The sequence below is a fragment of the Anas platyrhynchos genome, chromosome 23, assembly GCF_047663525.1.
Source record: "Anas platyrhynchos isolate ZD024472 breed Pekin duck chromosome 23, IASCAAS_PekinDuck_T2T, whole genome shotgun sequence".
Classification (NCBI taxonomy): domain Eukaryota; kingdom Metazoa; phylum Chordata; class Aves; order Anseriformes; family Anatidae; genus Anas; species Anas platyrhynchos.
Window position 1 is genome coordinate 3,868,186 of NC_092609.1, and position 24,039 is coordinate 3,892,224.

Here is a 24,039-nt window from a genome sequence, read left to right on the forward strand (position 1 = left end):
CTTTTTTTTATGAATAAAGTGAATTTTTTTGCTAGAAAATTTAATGTAGCCTTGTAAAGCATGAGGAGAGTGAAATATCAGAGTGAAATATCACTTCAAGCTGCCTTTAAAAAAAGATAAAAATGGACAGCAATACGGCAGCATCAGTCTCTTCTAAGGATCCTTACTGTAAAGAAAACTGGCAAGTTCAAGGACCTTCCTTGAAGGAATCAGCTGAGGCTCACAGGTAGGCAAAAAGACATGCCAAATGAGAAGGGGGGGAGGGGGGAAAGAAATGCTTCAGATGATAAAACATCAAATGGATGAAGAAGTGGAATAAAAAAAAATCAGAACTGACTCATTGGAAAGGAGACAGGTGGCAAGCAGAGCTTCTAACAGCTCTGTGTTTGATATTCAGGCTGTTGTCTGATTCAAAGATGATGATGAAATAGTCCCAAGCAAATGCTCTCAAAAGGAAACAAAGCAAACCTTGCATCCACATAATTAGCAATCAACACAGGGAGAGAAGAAAAATATTTAAGTGCCTACCTGAAAGGGAATGAATATTGCAGCGTTGTGAAACAAAGCCACAGCCTGATGCACAGGGAAAAGTAGCCATAAACACCGGCTTTCAATGAGATCACAAGGTATAAATATTGATTCAGTAAACACAAACAGAGAGAAAAGCTGATTTTTTCTTTCCTCCTCCTGAAAGGTCTGTAAAGACCCTGGAGTTCAGCGAACACACTGTGCACGTTATCTGTAAGCACCATACCTGTAGGTAACCCCCACACAACACCAGGTCCTTCGCTCTTTTATAGACACGGCTACTCACAAGTGGGGCATTTTTGGCAATAGCTACTTCACGTGAATAAGTTCTGTTTCTCCGCGGTTTCTCCTCTTTTTGCAGAGGAAGGATGGTCTTGCAGGTGCCCTGGGTTTGTGGTTTCAAATTTTCGCTCCTCCAGGCTTTCCTGGCTGCGCAGACGTGAAGTCCCTCTCGCCACTGCGGCGGGTATTCAGAGCACGAATCCTCCAGTGAGAAATCTAAGCAGTAAGCGTTCCTGAAAATCTGACCCTAAATTCGTCTGCTACTAATTAAATGAAACACTTAAACACAAACTCAACCAATCATTAAGGAAACGCTTGAAAATAAATGTTCAATCTCTCCCATGCTAAGGGGTAATGTAGCGAGACTCGCGACTACAATAAATTAAACCCGCACAACCCCTGTGTGTAAAAAGTCCTGGATGATGCAGGATATCCAAAATGAGACCTCTAGAAGGGTGCTGCCTTTTTAAAACACCTTTTTCCCCCCAGAAACTGGCTGACTGATGGGTCTCTGCTTCAAATCTCAGCATCAAAATGAACCTCACTTATGGTTTGTTCATCGGTTTTCTAGTTTTCGTATTTGCTTTACGGCTCCAGCTCCTTTGGAGTGTGTTTCAGATCTGGCATGCATTTGTAAATAGTTTATCGAGAGTTAATAAATTATTAATACATGCTTTAAGAAATTATCCGAAATCATACGCGACCTCTTATTTATGTGCTTGTCCTGTTTTAAAATTCATCAATGATTAACCAGCACTTTTTAAACCTCTTACCAAATGTATCTTTAACACTCACTGTGACAAATTAATTACTACATTCGGTTTGAAATCCGGCTACGCCATAGCAGAGGTGAACAGTAAAAACAATGCTAAAGGAAAAAAAATAAAGGGAAAAGGTATTTTCAGTAGAAACATGTATCCCTTTGTATTTATTACTCCTCTTGCATGTAAGGGTTTTGTTTGCAAGTCTCAAATGTTTGCAATTAGATAGGGAGAACTTTGTAATTTTGGCCTGAGCTGCTGCGAAACCCCCGTCAGGTGACAGTAGGGCCTTTGTTTGAGGAACGCAACGGGACTTTCCCCCGGTGATATATTGCATGTAAACAGCAGAATTAGCACCCGGGATGGCTCTCAGCAGAGTTGTAGACCTGACACAGCTTATCAGACAGCAGCACACGGTTAAAACAAAGGCTCAGGCACTTAATTGGACAGAAGTAAAAATAACCCCGCTCCTGCAGAAGTCGAGGAAGGAAGAAGAGAACCCTTAGATGATGTCCTTGGTACGTCAGGATCAAACTCTCCTTTGTTGCCACCAACCTTTCAGGAATCTGGGAAGCTTTTTAGCACTGCACGTAGGGTTTTGAGCCTTTGCTGGCAACGACGCCTTGATGTAACTGAAGAGGAATTCAGCAGTGTGATTTAAAGTATGTCAGTGAAAGAACATGTCCGTGTGCTAATTTAACTTCACATCCTTGATAAGCACACACCAAAACTTAAATATTACTGCTCTGATGCTGCTACGAGACATGGTTTGGAGGCTGGAGAGGCAGGCAGGAAGCGTGCTGGTTTCAGTGCTGAAGTGCAGCACACTTGAAATATCCCAATTGACCATCAGACATCCGTCCTTTTAAAAGGTGGCAAAAGACTGCACCCAAGTTGTGAATTACTCTCGCAACAAGGTGTTAAGAAGTGTCTGTACTTGTACTACCATAGTCAAGATCCATCAAGCTTCTACAGAATGATGTTACTGACAATTTCGCCAGTGGGGCAAGGCAAACAAATGAAAGAAATCTGCACCTGAACAGAGACAAGAGTTGGATTTTGCCACATGTTTACTGACTGGCTCACAAGCCTGCTGAAATCTCTCAAGGTTGGTGGAAGCCCCTCTGGTCCTTTCCCTTCTGCCTGCTTACAATCCCGGTGTTTTCAGTCCATTTTGGTACAGCCGATCTCGTTTCTAAGCCTCCAGCCCCAAGACCCTGTGGCCTATCCCACGGTCAGTACGATCGTCTTGGCCAAGCACAGATTTTACCTCCTCACCTTCTTTGCTTACGATGCTTTCTCTACGATTCATGCTGCATCCCAACCCTGCCAGAGTCCCCAGGCAACGTTATTTCTTGAATTACGAGGTAATAGAGCCGGGCCTGTGACCCAACGGCATTCTTTTCACTGCTTCCTACAGACTTGTAAAAATTTCAGTGATCATCACTTCGGTTTTTGCCTATTTCATCCATCTGGGAAGGCAGCTTTGCTGTTCCCATCACCAGAATATCAGATTGCTGGATCAACAGCTGAAGGCCAGAGCAGTATTTGTGAAGTCACTGGGATCTCTTCTTTATTAAGAAGGGGCTTTATGTGTGCAAAATAAAAAACCTCAGCACTAGATTTGTCACCCCGATGAACTGTTTGCCTTAAAGAACTGCCTTTATTGCATTCCCCATCTCGAATTCAGAATAACCACATATTTAAGGAGCTTTCGGTTCTGCTGCTTTTTGTTAAGACACACACAAGGACCCCCCTGTATATGCCACATAAAATATCTCCCCCCGTTAACACCCTCTTTAACCACAGCATTAAGATTTATCAGCGATGCTTTCAAAGCCCGGGTCTGTGCCTTTACTAATCAGGCACCAGAAGCCCTGCAGTGCTTGAGAAAGGTGCTTTAGCACAGCAAGCTGAGCCATTTGCCTAACCCTGCTTTTCCCATCCATCTCTCTTTTTCTTCCCTTTCCCTTCCCACTGGTGGCCTGCTGTCCGAGCTGCTGCCAGCAGAGAAGGACGGCTGCTGTTGTGCAGGGACTGCGGGGGGCAAAGCTTGTGCACGGACACAGCAGCTGATGCCCTCCCTGCTCAGGAGAGGTGGGAGAAGGAAACAGCTCATGTTCGTCGAGTAAAAGAAGAGCTTTCTTCAAAAAGCAAGTTGAAAGGGAGCAGGGAGGATCTGAAGAGGAGGAGAAATCGGAGCTGAAAGTCAGTACCAGGAAACTGGGATACCTAGAATAGGAAGCTTGGTTGCAGTGAAAGTCATTCCATTAAATGAAATGGTCCAATTCTGAATTAGAAATGAAGATGTTGTTATTATTTTATGCATACACACACCTACATGTATGTATATGTATGACTGAGAGAAGAGCCTGTTTCCTTTGAGCTAGATCCAGCTGCATGCCACAAGCGTTGACTCACATTTACCATGAGAGGCTGGACCAGATGATCTCTGAGGTCCCTTCCAACCTGGACTTTTCCATGAATTCTGTGATTTGCGACAGTGGACATGAAATAGTTAAATGATTCACAAGCTTTCTTTATTTTTTTAAACAGTCAGGATTAAAACACTTCTGCAAATCCCCCTGATGAAGGAAGGGAGTTACTGCTTGCTACAGATGAAGAGAAATCATTTCCATTTGTTCACCTGATGCATTTTCAAAGGGAATAAGATTTTCCCCTTTCAAGTGCTGGTAATTCTGCCCAGTGATGCTGCTGTATCTCAAACTGAAAGACTGTAAGTCCTTTCAGGTAAGGATTTATTTTAAAGCAATGTCCTGGGTCTGTAAGGCACCTCACAGCGTAGGACCTTGACCACAAAGAGAATTTTAAATACTGCTCTAGTGAAAAGAGGTGGGAAGAAGACAGCATACCTAACTCCTACCTTTGGCTGCCCTGACGGAAATTGTCACTGATAGTTTTGAAGTGAGAAAAGAAGTATTTTCTATTCAGAAATGAAAGCATCCATAGGAAACATCCAATCATGATAAAACTTTAGAGGTAAGTATTAAAAAACAGAGTGGAAGTTCTTGAGTTAGGGATACGGCCAGCTAGTTATTTTTTTCCTGAAAACAAATTTTTGCAGGGTAAAGTTTTAATTATTTATTTTTAAGATATTTATTGGAAAGAAAACGCTCTTTCAAACTGTGTTTTTGATGTCCTGCAATAACTTCCCCCCAGCTCCACTGTCCAGGGCACAACCTGCAATGAAACTCAAAGTGAAAATTCAAGAAAATCAAGCTTGGAATACAATTCTCAACCTCTGCAAAGGTCTGCAAGCACCTAGGAAGTGAGCATAAGCCTTATTCCCCCCATCCTACAGATGGAGGAACGGAAACATGGGAGACCTGAGTTTGTATGCCCCAAATTAATCAGCAACAAAGGCTGAATGAAACGCACCTCTACAGAAGTAGAGGGAATGGTTAACAAAGAGACAAAATAACAGGAAACTGTATGAAGATTGTAGCACTTGTAAATAGAAATAATAATAATTAAAAAGCTTAAAAAAAAACACACACAAGGAAGCTGAGTGCTAAGCCTGACTTTCTAAATCAAGCCAGAAAGATACCCCCAAGAAGTACCTCACAATATTTCAGATATAATTCAGGCAATGCTGAAAGCAAGGTAGGAGGTGGGAAGAGGCGTGCTTGAAGGAGAACACAGTGAGATAAACTGAGGCAAGGAGAAAGATCTGGGCACAGGGACAGCTCCCAAGTACAACAGGATGGCTTTACCCATGGCTGGATCCTGCATGGCATTTAAGTTATTCTCGGCTGCGGAAATACCCAAGAGCTGAGCTAGCTCCAGTAAGCCTTCTGCAAATTCTTCCAACATCACTGTGAATCTACCTTCAGCAGTTTATCATGCCAAATTAATAGTGGAGAGTGAAAACTCCTGCCATTAAACTCCTGATAAAAAATTCTTGGACTCCTGGACTCATTAATGATTTTTAATTAATTACCTGTAAGCGGAACATTTGTTACTTTTGCAGAACAGGACAGACTTGGAATCATTGACAAATGCCTTCATTTTTGCTGCAGCTCAATTACCAAAATCCTTTAGTTACAGAAGCTTTTGATGACAGTCATTCTAGAATGAGATCTATCCAGCACGAGCCTGTCTTATGAGGACAGAGCTACCCGAACAGATCAGCAGCAATCATATCCCCATTGAAGCAGTTTATCAAAACCACAACAGCAATATTCCACCGAGTCAAGGCTAACACCACACAACCTTTGGGAAAAAAAAATAAATAAATAAAGCAAACAAGTTTGAAAGGCCCAACTTCAGAGTATGACAACAGATCCACAGTCATTACACTGGGTAAAATAAACAAACCAACTTTCAGAAGTCAGCCTTAAACCAGAGCAACGTGATGGTGAGCTCCATGACTTCCAAGTGACTGCAAGCTTACAACTCTGCTCTCATGATGCACCTTAAAAGATACCTCATAGCATGATAAACTACAATTTTAATGCCATTACCTCGAGGTTTGTATCATTATTTCCTGGAAATAAATAGGAACATCGTCACGGAGTTTCTGCTAGCAGGTCCCTGCAGGTTGAGGCACAGGGGAACTGCGAGTCCCTTTGCAAAGCACCCCCGGAGAGCTCCAGCAGAGCACGACAGGATCAGGAGTTAGAGATGAGCAGCTGGAGATCTCATGAAAACTGTAGTGAAGGCAAGAGGAGATGGAATTGCCATGTGGTTTTTTGTGTGTTCTTGTTTGTAGCCTCTCTTCAGTAGGCTGGATGTTGTATTCGAACATCCTGAGTGACATTTTAAATATCAGATACTTCTTCCTCTCAGATGAGCTTAATCTCTTTGAGGAGGAAAGGAATGATTTTAACAGCTAAGCAGCTATTTTTCACTGCAAAGGTTATTAACCTTTGGAACTAAGTCTTAGAGAAGAAGAGCCTTCTCTCTAAGTCTCCAAGCGACTTTTGCGGAGGCACTTTTTAGTCGAAACAAGCTCCTGGTTTTACAACCACTTCAGTTTCCCAATGGTTCTTTGGCCCTTGATATACAACAAGGCATATCAGGTGGCTAATGGCATCTTTGACCCTAATTTTTTTGATGTGCATCAGCATATAACAACACCTCCCCTTCCATCTTCATCAGATACGGGAAATAGCAAATCAGCTAGGTACACTTTTTATTTGAAACCTACACCGAAAACTCACTGAAGCAGTGTTAATTGTAGTCCTTTGTCTGCTAGAGACCTAAACAAAGAAGTCTGGACCTTGTTTCTAAAAGCTAATATAATAAATGTTTGGGAGGTAATCATAAACAGAAAAAGGTTAATCAATTCCTCAGACTGCCGTGGCTTCATGCGCACTGGGACTCTTAATATATTCCACAAATAAAGGTAGGCAAAGAGAGTACCCATAGATTTTGTTTTCAAATAAAAACTTCAAATAATTCCAAATTGCCCGTAGGTCATTTCCTTTTCTGATTTGTGCAATTCGTGTTCCAAATGCAAAACCCCACAAACTGCCTTCATTTCCCTCTCCCACTTCGCCTGTGACATTGATGTGGCTTTTTAAGCCAGAAGCCTAACGTATGATTTAGACAGGGAAAAGCAAATGATAATGCTGGGAAAAGAAATGGATCAGAAATTTACATTAAAATCATGCAATTTCACTGCGCTGCAGAAAACTACCGGGACAAGGGAGCACCTGAGTAGCTGTGAGTAAGTCTCTGTTGCATCTGAATATAGTATAGACATTTTAAAAGAACTAAATAGGCATGTGCTAATACCACACCAACACAAAGCAGACCACTTCAGACAGGCTTTTATAGCAGGAACAAAACAGACTCGGTAGGAGTCCCTTAAGGCTCCCGACAATACCTTTCTTCTTTCCAGCTGAAGTAGCAGCTCAAGCCCCAGCCCTGCTCCGTGAGCCACCGAGCAGGGAGAGAGCAAGAGGCGATCCTCCCCTGCCGACCTCGGTGGAAGCAGACGGGAGGGCAAAGCCTATGAGACAAGCAGGCGAAATTTTCAAAGATTTAAGGATTGGTTTCAGTGCTTACATTCTAATGAAAGTCAACGTGACCTTGCTTTCCTGTTTTTTGATAGTTTGCAACACTCACACAATAAATTACTGGCAGAGCTGAGAATGGTCCCTGATTCCTGCAGCCCCCGGTCAGGCTGGTGGATCTCACCTCGCCTGCCAAGCTTGTGAGGGCATCCTCCAGCCTTGGAAGGCAAAGCTGAGCTCTCCCCTTTATATTCTCATGTCTTATTTCACTCTGAATCATGCCAGTCAGCACGACACGTGTCTATACTCCACAGTTCAAGTAATGAAGTGGTAAGGTTTCGTTGTGTAATTGGAAGAGCAGGAAGGATCCAGAGGAGCAGACAAAGATTTAGCCCGAGGTTCTTCCATGAATTAGAGCTATAAACAGAGTAAATTTCAGCGTGCAGAGCTATATTAAACGGGAGCAATGCATAATTGCATAATGGGACTGTGCAGAATGCAGACCTGAGGATGTTCCCACTCCCATCGCTTCTCCCTCGTTCGCACACACCTGAGAGAGCTGAGCTCAGACCAGGGGAGAGCAAAGGCTGAGGAAACAGCTTTGCACAAATTCGTGCTCCACGACACTAATTGTGGCTCTCCTTCCTTTTTAGGAACGAGGATGAGAAGGACTGCAAGCTGAATTTGTTTGCAAACAATCTGTAATATTATTAAGTTGGTCTGTCTGTTGGCAGTTACAGCATGGCAATTACGGCCCTCCTCAAGGGAAGGGCTACCACTGGGGAGCAATAGAGGAAACTACGCTGAGAACACAGAGACCTCTATTTCCCCAAAATCTTTGATGAAACATAATACATGAAAATGAAATTGTGATTAAAACATCTTAGGACTTGCTCTTTATGTACGTACGTTTGTCCATGTGTGTCTGCATACAGGCACCGAACATCTGTCCCGACCTCCAGTCCTCCTTAATAATGTTCTGTTAAATTAAATGGATAATGATGACCCAGAAAAATCATTTCTCTCATCTCCACGTAATGTGAAAAGTACATGGTAATTAACTAGCCTTTAAGAATGACACTGTCGATTATTTCAGGACAATCAAATAATAGCAAAGAAATGGAGTCTGAATGGGAAGGCCAGTGTCAGACGTACAGTTTGAACAATAGTGGTTTTTGCCTGTCATTCATACCAAATTACCGCAGGAGGGGGGAAAGAAAAACTATTTATAACCTGTCAGTCTCAAGAAACCACAATTATGATGATTTAATTAACACATGGAGAGGCTTCAGGCAATCACATCGTTCTAAATTTAAGAAGTAGCACATTTCAGGCCCAAGATGATTTAGAACATTAACAAATGCTAGTTGAACCAGGGCAAGAATTTGATGGCCTTGTTGGTTCCCTTTAAAGCATCCATCATGACACAAAGATAATCCAAATGGATGTGTTAGCGGAAGATGAGAGCAGTGAAGAATCATCTGGGGTTTCAGAGGCCATCACACAGAAGGAGAGCTGATTTTTTACACGAGGACTGAGTTTGAAAATGAGCAAAGCCACACAACTCAAGTCCATTCATCAAAGACACTGTACGCGTTAGAGAAGTTTGAAAAAAAAGTGGAATTAGGATGCACGAGGGTGCAAGGCACTAAGAGTGAGGCTGACCTTCCCACGGAGACCTTGACGCTTGCTCTCAGTGACAAGTGGATCCTTCCCTGGCCTGATGCCCAGGGGAGAGTTTTATCTGGAGCAGAACAGCCGCTTTCCTACACAAGACTGAGAGCTGGAGTCATCCACTGGATAGGATATTTTCCGAGGTTTCTTAAAGCCAGGATCTCAGTCCTCACTGGTCAACTCATCTCCTGAAAGTAAACTGCTCTTCAGGTCTGTTTCCACTTTCTGTGCCGTACTGACCTGGATCACCCACCGTGTCCTGTTCTTCCCAGCATGGATTGACTCCTTTGCTATTTTCATACGGTGACTGAACTTGAGGATCGCCAGCTGCTACTCAAACACCAATGGTCATACTAATAATACCAGCACCACACTGAGATCACCATCTTTCACTTTGTTACCACTTCCTTCTTACCTGAATTAAACTACAAGGAACATACAGGAAAAGCCTACTTCTTCCATACCCGAAAAGCAATACGCCAGCGTATTTGTGTATGAAGGAAATTTGAGTTTACATGGAACAAAAATAATGAAGCTTCTGCCTTAAAACAGATTCTTTCATTGTCTGTCAAAAACCGGAGATCATGATTGCTTTTTGCACAATGTGTTTTTATACCTGAATGCAATAGGAAGCATTGCGCACACCCCCAGTGCTGAATGTATCAAAAGATCTTTGCACACTACATAATTTCCAAGCGCTGCCTGTTGCAATGAAGGACATGCCACGTTCCCACAATAGATTTAATGCACGCTGACTTCTCAAAACCATGTAATTTTTCTCCTGATATAGCACTTTTGCAATGCAGTTGAAATGTTCAGACACAAAATACTGAATGTTGTTAAATCACAAAAGAACTTAGAAATTTCAGTATCGGAATCAAAACTCATGTATTACGGTCAGTCTTCCCTACTTAGGTGTCTACACAAACCAAATACATACAACACACAACAGCAACACCCCACCTCTGATCGTGTTACTCTTCCCCTTGGGTTAAGAACAGGAACATTATTTTTGTGTCTGTTTTTCTGTATTTCAAAGGAAATCAAATAATACAGTGAGAAGGAAAGAAGAGGAGAAGAATGGAACTTGAACAGCAAAAAGCTGTTGCATAAGATCCGCGTGGTGCAGAAACTAAAAATTAGAAAAATGTTACTTACCTGATGAGTTTTGAGATCTACAGATTAAAAATATCATGCAAAGTGCCTTTTTTTTTTCCCATAAGTATAGGAAACAAAAAAGCTAAGTGCAAGCATCCTCACAATGCCATAGGATGTTACCCACTGACACAGACTGCCTCAGAGCACAGAGCTTCTAAGGAAAGACTTTCTGGCTTGCCAGCATCTATGAATTGCTTATGCTGTAGCCAACAATATTTAGCTGTATCTCATGAACCCCTTAAAATAATAAACTAAAATACTTGAACGAAGAAACGATGAACCTTGTGGGTCCCTTCCAACTCAGATATTCTCTGATTTTGCTGCAGCTACAACATGCCATGGAGGGTAAGAGCTTACAGATTATCACTGCAATCTGGCCTTTCACCTCTCCTACCTTCCCCAGTCTTGCAGGCAGAAGGATTTCCATCCGAGCACCCTTGGAAGCTCTCTGGCTGCTACACCTTCTAGCAAGAGCTTTCTATTTCCCTTGCACTTTTACATGACTTAAAAAGGCAAAGACGAAACCAATTCATCAGGCCAAGAAGGCAACGTCCCCATAATTAACCCCCTCCTGCCCCATCCTTTCCACAGCATCCTCGGGCTTCTAACAGAGCTGGAGTCTGCAGCTCGGTGCAGAGGCAACAACCCCCAGGAAATCCCTGCTACTGATCCACTCATCACCTTTTTTTTTTTTTTTTGTAGGCAGAGGAATCTACAAGCAATCTAAGCTTATTTGGCCATACGTGTCCAGAAGCATCCCTGCCAAAAAGTGGAGTAAAGCAGCATGTGCAGAGCATGGAGCAGCTCCGTGCGGTCCCGAGCAGGATCTGTAAGGTGACAGGCTTAATACCAAGAATCAGGTCAACCCTATTGTTCTGGAGGAGAGTTGGAGGAACCTTTCCAGCAGCGGGGTACTTACTAATAAGGTTGTTTGCCTCCTTTAAAGTGAGATTTTTGTGTGCAGGCGCGTTTAAAAGAAGAAACAAATGAATAGGTTTGACAGATTTCTCCCAATTTCTGTTACTGTTCTCCCTCCTGAACCGAAGCACATAATGGGCTAAAATTGATTTTTTTTTCCCCTCCTTAAAATACTGGCAGCACATCACAGAGCTGGAGCAGAAGCAGGGGTGAGAGAAAAGGAGGAGAGAGATGGAGAGGGCAAACTGCATCTGTCACAATCCCAGCAACGCAGGAATCCTTCACGGGGCCTGAGCAATGGTTATAAAAGGAATACAAATATTTCCTGCTCTCCTACAAAGCTTCCACAGCGCAGCATCCTCTCCGTTCCACCAGTCCTCGCTGTGCATAACGCAAACGGCAAAGTTTCCAGCGTATGGATAAAGAAAGGGGAGTAGAAGAGGTGGGGAGAGGCAGGAGGATGCTGTCCTCCTGGTTACCCTCCCAGCCCAGGGCTGCTGTAACGAGCCCTCGGTGCAATTCTGGAGTTCAGGCATTAGCTGCCAGCCTCTGGCTGAGCGATAGTGGAGCAAATGCCACAGCTGAAACCTGCTCTGGAAGCCCCACACCTGTGAAAAGCTGGGAGACGAGGGTTCAGCTTCCTCTGCCACTGATTTCTTGCATTGCATCAGAGCACATCACGTCCAGCAGCTCAGCAGCACGCGTCTTGCGAGACCCAACGTCAGCTCAGCTCATCTCCCAGCCCAGGCACCTGAACGAGGATTGTGTAAGACTTCCCGAAGCGCTCAGCATCCTCCTGCAGCTCCCTTTTCAAATTTACAGCCAGCGTCTCAATTGCTGCTGATGCGCAGCTGGCTGAGCTCTCCCGGAAATACGGCCAGTCATTTCGGTAATATCTTTGGGAAATCTCATGCTCTGCAAGTGCTGAGCCCTGGAAAATTTGCCCCCGTGCATTTATGACTACATTACCAGTGCTTCTGTAGCACAGCCTTCTCTATCCTGACACGAGGCTTGCAATGCTAAGTAGAATAGCAGGATACAGAAGGCTCTGAATGTTAACGAAGTCTTTGAGGGTAACAAACACAAATTTCTATCTTTGGTCCTAATCCTGGAGACGTTTTGAAAATTTACTTCCTCCTCCAACCTCTTACTGGTCCTGCGCCTAAAAGATTTCACCTCTGAGCCACTTCAGCCGTATTTCTTTCAGATATATTGCGCCGAGGAGAAGCCCTAGCAGCTTAGCCTCCGCTTGCTCTCCAAACACAAACAGAGCTTATGACAAAGTTCCTTCAGATTGATTCCCCCTTCGGTTTACATCTGCAGCAGGACTTTAAGGCCCATTTAAAATCACAGAGAGGCTTGAAAGAGGAGGAGGAGGAGCCGTAGCACCAAAGGAAAAGCTGAATGAACAACAGCCATCCGACAGCCCTCCGAAAGAGTCACTGGAAACATGACTGAGCCTCTTTGGCCCTAAAATGAGGGCAGTAGGCTGTTCCCACCTCCTTAAGTCTTCCCCTTGCAATGCACTGCGCGGGCAATTGCCTTCCTTCTCCGTTACCCCAAACCACCCAAAACTCAAGCCTCTGCCATGGAGTCCTTGCTAAATACGCTTTATAAAAACATAAGGCTAAAGGAATGCTGTCCCCGTTCTTAAAAAAAAAAAAAATAAAAGAAAGAAATCTGCCAAACCACAGAGGGATTTCTCTCCCAGTGTCCCATAAGCTCCTGCTCGGCCCCTGGGCATCCCTTCCAAAGCTGAGTCACAGAACCACGAAAGCCTCTGCAGAGCTGGAACCTTGCACCAAAGGGCATCTGGGCAACGGAGACGATTTGCTTTCTTTCCTTTTTGCATCTTGTTCAAAACAAGCCAGTATGGCATTTAATGCATGTATAATAAACACCAATGGTGTGTCAACATTTCCTTTTCAATTAGGCTCAAAAGGAGGAGGTCAACAGCAGCCCGAAATGTTTGCATACGTTATACTCCTTTCCCCATCTATTTCTTCCCACTGGCAAGAGGGAAGCATGCCGAATTCAAAGCAAACATAATTTTGTGTGACTGATTTAGCGGGGATGAATACAAGTGACAACTGCCCTGGTTTCCACTCCCATGAAAAACATGGGAGTGTCACAGCAGCCACAGGCTTGTACATGACCAGGTGGGTTTGTTTGTCAAATGCTGGGGTATGGCTGGACCTCGAGAAGTGGAAGTGTAAAGAGGAACATCGCGAGGGCTGTGGCAGCTGTCTCTCAAAGGGTTTCACATCCACTGTGCTCAGTTAACATGCAAAAGATGCTCACTTGGTTGGTTGGGTGGTTGTTGCTTTGTAGCTGCCAGCCTGAGGAACTGGAGATGAATAACCCAGCAGAGGGAAGGGAACGTTTCTGTAGCAATGTTCCTGCTCCCCACGTAACCTCCGCGTGCTATAAGCAGATGTTTTGCACGGGCTATGTATGGAATACGTAATGTTACAGCTTGCTTTATACAATTGCTTGCTGTGCTCCCAGAAGTTTAGCAAATGTACATATAAATATGAGAGAGAGGGGGGAGCAAGATGCACTTGCACAAAGCAAAGCAAGTAACAAAATGAGATAGCAGCAGTCTGCTAACTGGATGCTGAGAGCCAAAATCGTAAGCATCCAGTTATTTTAGAAAGCTTTGCCAATAGACTAAATAGAATACCACGGGCCAGGTGTCAGTGATTATAATCCCACTGATGCCAAGAGAGTTGCTCCCATTTACAGCAAGCCTGACTTTGGCTCTCCCTGCGCAGCGCAAGAAATAATTCATAAAGCACGGGCTCAGGAGGCAGCCTTGCAAAGTGCACCTGCGTGGAAGGCCCCAAGGCAGGGCAGCCCTGGCACACCTGGGAGGCTTTGGTGCAGCCCAGAAGCTGTGCTGAACTTACCACCACGAGCACCTGCTCACACGTGTAGCTGTTTTTTTCAAAAAGCAGCTGCAGAAATGCCCCAGCATCTTGTTCCAGCGCCAGTTCTGCCATGGGAAGCAGGCGGGTTGTGCATGAGATGAGCTGGACGTGCCCAAACCAAAATCAGCAGTGTGAAAGTAATGAGCATGCCCACACAACCCTAGGCCACACTCACAAGCTATTCATTATCACCAGCTTCCAACAAAAGAGCATCCTCAGGCATCTTTCCCAGGTTAAAATGGAATTAACCTGTTATTTCTTTCCCCAGAGACACGGGTTTTGGATGCCTAAGGTGCTTACAGGTGCGTGGGGAGGTAAGCATATGAAAGCAGACAACTGCTTGGAAAATATTAATAAAAGAGGAAAAGCAATAAAAATTTAAGCACTGAATTCTGCAAAAGGCTCTGCTTTCGTGTTGTAAGCAGGTACTCGTTTCCCTCTAAGCAGTCCTTTTTCTGGGGGAAACCTCAGGCTGAGCCCAATGAATGAGCAAGTCAGACCCACGATGGGGTGGGCCCGTGCTAGGACTCACTTGTCCCAAGAAATAGCTTTTCCCCAAGTATCTGCATCTGGCTAAATTAACTATTGATAACGAGATGTTCCATTTTCCCTTTTTTATTCCCCCTCCCAACAACAAAGCCTTCCCACTGCTGAAGATACTACTGGGATTTTTTTCTCACCATTTCTAAGTTCTGAGCCGCGCATCTCTGTCCTTTCACAAGAGGAACCTTGTAGCTATGGAGACGAAGGATGTTAAATCCAAGCTGAAGATAGTATTTGGGGGGGGGGGGGATCGTGGTTGCTACACTCATCTTCAGTGATCTGCTGCTTTCTGCCTCCTGAAGTCTTCCTACTAATAGCCAACAAGTAATAAATCACCAGGCAAGCACAGAGGGCACACGCTCCCACTCACAGCCTGGGCCAGCACGACTGCATCCAGTACAGGCTCCCGAATTTCCACCACAAGTAAGAATCCCAAGGAAAATGGGATAAAACACGCTGAATCCTGCAAACTCGTGCACCAGCTGAACTTAACCTGAACAGAGCAGCTGGGTAGAAGTGCTGTGGCACTGCGCTAGCACCTGGAAACCAGGTGAGCTGGGGTCCCCTTGTGTTTAAAGCTGTGTGTAACACTCGACAGCAGCAGGAAGAAATGTACGCCATACCGACCTGTTACTGGACCTGCTGGGACTCTTTGCCCTTTTATTTATCTGCCATAATGCAAATTACCTGAATTTCAGTCTCCCAAACAGCATCCCTTGGCTTTTGTGCACTGCAATCATGATCCAAATCCTGTTACAGGTTGGGGTTTCGCTACAGGGGCTTTCAGTTAAGGCACGGGGATTCAGCTGTCCTCCAAACCATCTTGTAAATCACACCGAGCAGTATTGAAGCTAATGAAACTTCCGTGGTGTTAAATAATGCGAGCAAGAAGAAAAGACAGCCTTTCAGGTAAAATTAATGCTCCTGGTGACCGCCAGAGAGAATTCCAAGTAACTTTGTTTGCATCCGTTACTTTCTACTTGTGTTGTTAACAGGAAAAATAAACCAAAAACCAAAATCCTGCACCTTCAATGACACAATACTGGCCGAGGTGACAGGGGTATGACAGGTGCTTTTCCCTTTGTGAAGACAAAACCACTCCAGAGACAGCAGCCCCACTTCTCCAAGTGCAAAACATCCACTTTTCAAAACTCAGGATCCTGAAACTGCAGCTGCTGAACGCTGCTCAGCGTTCGCATCGTTCATTCTACCAGGCTGTCCAGCTGCTTAAAATCTGCCGTCTACCACAGTCCATGCAATTTGTAAAAATGAACACGAATAAAAGTCAGCAAGCACGTTGAGAAGGTATTCAGGTAGGATGCCCACAACCAGGGTGGACAAACCCACCGTGGTCCCCTAAAACCACATCACGTGCAGGGTTAGGTTATGAGAACTGAGCTGGGACCACGCAAACCCTCCTCATCGGGTGTTTTTAAGCAACTGTATTCACAAGTGAAAACATTTCCCCCATACACGTTAATAGTGCCAGTGACAATACAGCAATGAAAAAAATACAGTATTTTCTTCCAAAATAACAGACAAAAGAAGCACCAGGAACTTCTCCTATTTGGATTTCCCATGCACTTGCTAAGTCAAAATAATGTTGCGTGCCTAGGACATGAAATTATTGACTCCAGTAGAGTTGGGTCTCAAGGTACGCCTTCAGTTTCAACAAAAATACATAAAACAAGTAAGAAATCTCTCTCAACCCAGAAATTTGTAGCTGTATCATTCAACTTTGGGCCTTTGCAAGGCTCATGTTCAGAAAAAGCTAATGAGGAAGCACGGATGTTTGTGCTTATCCAGCAAAACAAGCACACGCTCAACGCCAAGGCTGTGCTGCAGTCCTGTTGCCCCCAGGTTTATTCCTGAACCACACAGAAAATGCAGAAAAGCTTAGGCATTAGTGCTAAACACATCAGAAAACCCTCAAAATTTGACTTGGGGTCTGGAGTAGAGAGGTTTCCGTGCTTATTTTTCAAACAGAAAAGGTTAACTCCTCTGTTTCTAGCAATACACCAATATGGGACTCTTGTGGTCACTGATAACAAAATGGGAGCAATCGAGAAGAGCAACACTCCTGATACCTTAATCATAGCTGTTTGCTTCAACTTCATCTAATTCTTTCAGTCTGAATTGTTCAAAAATCATCGCCGCCACTTCCCTGATTGTTATAATTTAATGAGATAACCTCTCATAACGAGCAAACCCAATAGCAAAAACAACTCATTCATCTTTCTAGCATTTAGAGACACCTCAAGAGCTTCAAACATTTACCTCTCCTTCCCAGCAGCTGAAATGGTTTTAGGAGGATCATGGTTCATACCTCGCATTCCCTGGAGCCAGAGATGGTATACGTGCAGGGCCCAGATCCATTAACGGATACATCCATGGTCTCAGAGTTTGTTGGCTTGTAGTCCACGTAATACTCCTGTAAAGGGGAGTTCATTTGCCTTTCAGACTCTCTGGCCTTTTTCCTGCGCCTCTTCATGAGAGAGTGCTGCTGGAGCTGTTTCATGCTGGCTGGGTAGCGCTTCCACGACACGTAGATAACCAACAAAATCATGGCCACGGAAAGAAAGAGGGCCACGCTCCCCGCGATTATTTTGTGGAAGGAAACGTGCTCGTACTCTGGCTCCACTGCAGGCGTCGGGAGGTCTGCAGAAGGGCTCGGCATCACGGATGTTGGCTGATTGCTTTCAAGTTTGGAAACGGTGGGTTTAGGGATAAAGACAGGTCTCTGAGGGGTTTTGGGCGCCTGATAGGATCTCTCGGTAACCACCACCTGGATTTCAGCACAGATATTATATGTTTCCACGGCATCGCTCACTTTTTCGCCCTGGATATGTTTAGGGCCAGCACATATCATAGTGCTCTCTTTATTTCCCTTGAAATTCTTAAGCCAAGTGAACAGAGGGCAAATGCTTCGAGTACATTCCCACATATTTCCGGACAGAGTGATGGAGATGAGCGAGATCCACGTGTTGATGGTCTCCTGAGAGATGTTGGTGAGTTTGTTGGAATCCAGGTTCAGCTTTTGGAGGTTGGGGAGGCACTGGAACGTCCCGGGCTCTATCCCTGTAATGTCATTTCCTGATAAATCCAAGTTGTGCAAGGAACTCCAAGTCCACGTTAACCCTTGGCTGATAGACCGGATCCTATTCCACTGCAAGTAAATCGAGCGAAGGTTGAAGAGGCGTGGGAAGTGGGCAAAATTGATCTTAGAAAACTGGTTGTGCTCCAAATGGAGCTCCGTCAACTTCAAAAGGCCAGCGAAAGCATTACGGGATAAGCTCCGCAGGCGGTTGTAGCCCAAATCCAGAAAATCGAGGTTTCGGCAATCTTGGAAAACTCGGATGGGCACGGTCTTCAGCGAGTTAGACCGCAAATGCAAGATCAAGAGTTTACGGAGGCCCTTGAACTGCTCGGACTGCAACACCTGCAGCTTGTTGTACGAGAGGTCCAGGTTGCGGAGGTTGGGGACCGGGTGAAAGGTTTTGTTGTGCAGATGGGTAATTTTGTTGGAGCTCAGAATTAATTCCTTCAGCCTGCGGATCCCCTGAAATGCATCCTCATCCACGGAGCTGATGTAATTATGGTCAAGATAAAGCCATATGAGCTGATTCAGGCCCGCAAACTGATTTGATTTCAGCTTCTGAATGCTGTTGTACCGTAACGATAAGCCTTGAGACCCTCCAGAAATATTCTGAGGGATGTCTCTGAATGCGTGAGATTCGCAGTACACAATCTTGCCATCGCATCTGCAGTTCTTGGGGCAAGCTCGCTGAGCCCCCGCAAGCATAACAAACAGCACCATAGGAAGTAGCACTAACACCACACTCATGCCTCTCAGCTGCTTAATTAAATGGAAACCTACAATATTAAAAAGAAAACAAATGTGCATTGTAAAGCTATTAAAATAAATCACCAGCAGATTACTAACGTCAATGGGGTTTCTAATAAAGCTTTAGCGAAGCGGTGGATTTGGAGGACAACCTGTTTGCATCCAGTCTTGCACTTTTTGTTGTATAAATGCCTGTCCTTTGAGTTTCTGGCTTGCCATCTCTCCTACCTGCACCATCACCAGTCCTGCTCGTGTTATTCAATTACTTTTGTGTGATTTATGATCCCTTAGAAGGACCAAGAGCCTGTTTTCTATTCGCTTTTCTCCTGTACATCATCTCTCAATGTTGCTGCTATATCCTTATCACTAGATGCTGAGGTTTTAACAATAAACATATTTGTCAAGTCACTGTGCTGAATGCTCCATAGTGCTGGAAAGGAAATGAGCCAAAGCTTCTGCTATTTACGTGGTGCTAAATATGTTCCTCAATAAAAGCAATTGCAAGTTCAATTCCTCCAAAAATTTCTGCAAGGAGTCAGAAATCTACTTATAATAAAGTTCAATCCATCTTTAAAATAGGTATTTATTGGAAAATTAAAAAGTAAAGGCTCTACTTTTTGCACTAAGTCATTTTTTTTTTAAGACTAGGTTTAAGTTGCTTATTATTTTCACATACCTAAAATATAGAGAGATGTACAGAAAAAGTTCAAGCATAGAGGGAAGTATGCTATATAATGCTAGCATGGGACCTGAATACCAAGATAACGTTAGACGACATTTCTTTAAAACGAGTCTTAGCCTTAACACATATTGATTTGAAGTTATCTACATGTAGCTGCAAATACCTATACATTTCCTGCTCTGGGTATACATTTATTGCACATCCTCTGTGCAAATATACATACAAATACTTACATATAAACACTGCCTTAAGAGCAGCAAAACACAGAAAGTTTAAAGGGGTATATTTGGATTTCAGCTCTTCCACTGCTCTATTGATTTGAAGATTTTTGCATTTCAGATGTCAAAATTCTCACAGAGCACCAACGCTGTTGCATGACCACGGTGATATTTTCTACATTCCTTGAATAATTACGAAAGGGGTTGCAGGGGGCTGTCAGAAAATCCAACCCACACGCACGCTGTCCTTAGCCTGCAGTGATTTGAGGGCTGACGCCTCTGTCCAGAGTTGCAATCTTGCTGGGAATTAAGATGCATTTTCCCAACAGGAAATATTTTAAGGGCTGAGATCTCCTTGATAAATAATTACTTTATTATTTGTTGCAAAACCGTCCTGCTTTTTTGCTGCAGTTATTTAATCCGATTTTAAACCAATGGGCAATCTACGAAATAATTCCTAATCTAAAATGTCCCTGACTATGTGTCTCTGCCATTCACTTTAATGGTTGGATTTTTTATTTAAATCCTCATTTTTTTGCTACTGCCTATGTGCCAGCAGCAGCAGCCAGCTAGAAATATGTTCTTGCTGTTACAGACTTGGGGGCTGGGGGGAAGGAGGGAGGGAAATAAACCTGTCACACTTGAAAAAATAAGACTGGCAAATGACTGCTGGAAATCCAGCAGCAATATTAGGGGGATCTTTTCAAAGACCAAACGAGCCTTTTCAGAATCACCTATACAACAAAATCCCCCCCTCCCTTCTGCTTCCCACATACCGCGAAGTGTTAACAGCCCTTTCTGACAGCCTGAATAATGCCGCTACAGGCTCATCGAATATGAATATAAAGCCAGGAGGAATTTGGTGTGAGCGTGCCTCCTGCATGTATGCACTTCTCTGTGTGTCTGCAGGTGTGTGGGTGGGTTGCACAGACAGCCAACGTACTCCCCACAGCCCTTAACTCCGTGCATGCGTTTACAGATTAATCACATATAAAACCACTGCAGGAGGAAAGGTGTGTTGGGGGGGGGGGGGGATACATGATCTAAAAATACAATGGCAAGTACAGTGAGTCACCTGGCAAAGGAATGCACTGCTGCTGTTTAGGCTGTTTTCCTCTCTTGAAGAGCTAATAATCCAACTGAAAAATATACCATACAGCTGCAGCTGTGCTAGCAAACAAACAAGAAAAGTTCACTTACCCATCCTTTTGTCATCAACAAATGCCCTCCTTCTCCTCTCTCCAGCTGTTTTCTTCTCTCTCTTCCCTTTTTTGCCTTCCCTTTGCCTCTCTCTTTTTCAAACCGGTCTCTTTTGCCTTAAACCAGCAGCATCTTCATGTCACAGCACGGTTGCCACTCACATCACCGCCATCCAGCGTGCATGCCAGTAACCCACACAAAGTTCCCTAGAGAGGACAAGCAAGAATTTGGGGGATGAGGAAGGGAAAGGAGAGGGAAGGGGCTGGGGGTGGGGAAGACAGGACGAAGGATGGGGGGGAGTCTGGGAGGGGGGGTAGGGAGGGACTCTAAGCTCTGAGAGCCATTGTGTAAGTCATCAGAGGAGCAGCAGCATTAAGTGGCAATCTGCAAGTCAAAGCTAAGGCTCACCGCGAAGGTAAAGCAACTTCTGGGGGAGAAAGCACAAAATCTTTGCCGGTACCTAGCATCTCTCATTCTGCTGCCTTTTGCCATCGCCAGCCACAGCGATCCATCCTCCGGCTCCCCAGCTCCCGGAGCAGGCAGGCCTCCCGTGCTGGGGGAGAGCCCGGTTTAAAAGCTCCGCAGGCAAGGTTTCTCCATTTAGCTGGTCAGGTTTAAAGTGTTTTGTAGCTGTGCTGAGAGGCAGCTCTTGTCTAATTCAGAAGGCTTTCCAGAGAGTGATGATGCTTTGGAGCTTGTTGGTGCTAATGTTCTAGTTTGTGATACACTGAGTGCCCTCCACTGGAGAAAACAGATCACACATTAAAGGCATGAACAAGTGCTCCTGTCATTGCTATGCAGACTTTCTCCCTTCAGAAAAGAAAATTAAAGACACAGCATTGCCTTGCCCACCGTCACCCCTCCCCGGACCCCTTCGCCTCCCCCCCGATTATGAAATGTTTAGCTGGGGGATTTTCTCGCGACGGGTGTAAAACACTAAATAAAACACCTGGTCCCCGGGTAGCTGGCAACCTGATCTTTTCCTAATCCACCTGACCTGAATATTTGTCTTCGGCAAATTCTGAACTGTTTTTGTTTTCCTGCATTCAGGGGGTGAGGATGGGAACGGGGATGTCTGCAGATTAAAAGTGAGTCATGTTAAAGGAGGGGAGGGTCAGGAAATGCCCAAACTGACCCTTCACAGCAAAGAAACTTAATGGCACGCACCACGTCTGACTGTGAGCATACCGAAAGCAGCTTGCTTTTCCTTTTTTAATCCAAGTGCTTTTTGCCTTTTTTTTTTTTTTTTTCTCAGTCAGAAAAACAACCAAGTTTGTGAGCACTGCAGAGCTGAGGAGGCAGAACTGTGACACCTTTTTTCCTTATAAATCCCCCTTCTCGCCAGCCCCCCCCCGGCTTCCAGGCAGGGACTCCTCACACCCGTCTGGGTTTCGGCAGGCTTCAGCCCCAGCCCTTGCGGTGAGATCCGGGCTGTGCCACTTCCACGGCGTTTCACCTTCTGCTGTGCGTCTGGCAGGCTTACCAGGGCTTGAATTCATTCTCCCTCGCTTCGACAGGAAGATGTCAGAGGGATTTGGAGCCAGAGCAGCACCACGGAGCCTCTCACTACCCCGTTAACCAGCAGCAGCAGTGAATATTCGCCCCAACAGAGGCCCCGCGAACCCACACGTGCTGTTTGGGGTTTCCAAGGCAGCTCGAGCATCCCAAAGCAGCTCTGTGCTGTGCCCCAACACTTGTAACCTGGGCTCCTAAAGCTTATTTCCTCGTGCAGTCTGCTCCCTCTGTCCTGGAGTTTAGATGCCAAAATGGTGGATTTATTTATTATTATTTTTTTAATAAAGTCTGTTATGAACTGACAGTGCATTATTCATTTTTTAAAAATTGCCCCCAGCATCATGCCCACTTTTTTACAGCCTGTATGGCTTGAGGTTTCTGTGCCCTTCTACTGGTTATTCCACGTTAACACAATAAAAATGAAATCCCATAAAACTTGGAGCTGCTCTGTTCAGTTCCATGCGACCCTATTGCCGTTATCCCAACTCACCACTGCCCAGCCCCAGCACCTTGCCCCCCGCGGGAGCAAACAGGCTGGGACACAGAATGGGCAAAGTAGTCAAATACCATTTAAAAATAAAAAAAAAAGAAATTAAAAAAAAAATAGAAGCTGACTCTTTTTCCCCTCTATCTGCATCCTGACTGTGACATATCAAAACTTCTGAATAAAAAATGTTTTTTTGTTTGTCCTATCATGAGAAGTTGTTGCTATCTACAAATCAGAACCAGATTTGAATAAGAAAAATCTAATTAACCCCTGTTTTTATTCTGAAATGGCCAGCTCTGCTCACACCTTCCTCAAACAAGGTTCGGAACTTCGTTATCATAAATGATCTGAAAGGACTTTCTCCAGATCTGTATTAACTGCATCCGCATTACGGTCAGTACCACTTCAGCTAACATTCATATTTATTCATGATACAATTTCCTAATAAAGGTAAAAGCTGAAGTGTGCAGCTATTATACCTTGCGTTGATAATTCTCCAGGAAGAGTCCATTTGAAACTCTGCCAGATCTCAGACCGACCTGAGGAGTGATGTCTAAAGCAACTGAGCAGATTTCCAGGGGATGTCTTTTCCTGGATTCCTGGACCCTTTGATCTCGCATGAAGCTGAAGCAGCGTTGTCATAATCTGTCCTGCTGCCATGCACTTATCGAGGCTCAAAAAAAAACGTATTTCTACAAAAAAAATTAAATAATTTTAGTTTCGCATAAGTCTTCTGATACTGCAACTGAAAATATGAATTCTGAAACAGGAAGCTTTGATATGGTAGGTAATTTAAAAAAAAAAACAAACAAGTGAGCTTTCACTCAACAACATAAGGGGGGTTGGTTGGTTGGTTGGTTGGGTTTTTAAATCTTCTGACAAAAAAAAAAAAAAACATTTGACAAAGAAGAAAAAAGATGGGAAATTTGCAATCAATCTAAATAGATGGTTCTGGGGAAAAAAAAAAAAAGCAAACCTCATCAAGGAAAGGAGGATGAAAATGCCCGTTTGTGGTTTCGTTCTGTTTCTTTGGAGCGGTGAGTGGAACAAGACACAATCTCAGAGAAACCTGAAATGTTCTAAGTGCTTGGCTGATCCTCATCCAGCTGGCAAAGCCTCCTGCCACCTGACCAGGAGTTACCTAGAGAAATTATCCATACTAATAAGTTTGTGTGCCATGGGATCTATAGTTTCTCTTCCATGATAATGAACATGTATTTGTCTAGTTAAGTTGGTGATCAATACTAACAGTTGTAATTTTATATACATATTTGTTAAGTATGCTTGGAATTTTGGCCTTGAGCCTTCCAGCTTACCA

The 24,039-nt window shown here is 44.2% G+C and overlaps 1 protein-coding gene across 2 annotated transcripts in view; it reads right to left on the reverse strand.

Moving 5' to 3' along the window:
- Positions 1-24,039, reverse strand: part of LRRTM4 (leucine rich repeat transmembrane neuronal 4) — a 318,997-nt gene that overhangs the window by 181,380 nt on the left and 113,578 nt on the right. For both annotated transcript variants that reach the window (XM_072027198.1, XM_038167060.2), the window contains 5 exons: positions 23,698-23,862; positions 23,201-23,413; positions 21,180-21,460; positions 20,720-20,925; positions 17,102-18,648 (listed from right to left, as the gene is read on the reverse strand). In XM_072027198.1, the coding sequence (XP_071883299.1) occupies positions 17,102-18,648; positions 20,720-20,723 (1,551 nt within the window). In that variant the 5' untranslated portion in view covers positions 20,724-20,925; positions 21,180-21,460; positions 23,201-23,413; positions 23,698-23,862. The remainder of the gene's footprint in view (positions 1-17,101; positions 18,649-20,719; positions 20,926-21,179; positions 21,461-23,200; positions 23,414-23,697; positions 23,863-24,039) is intronic.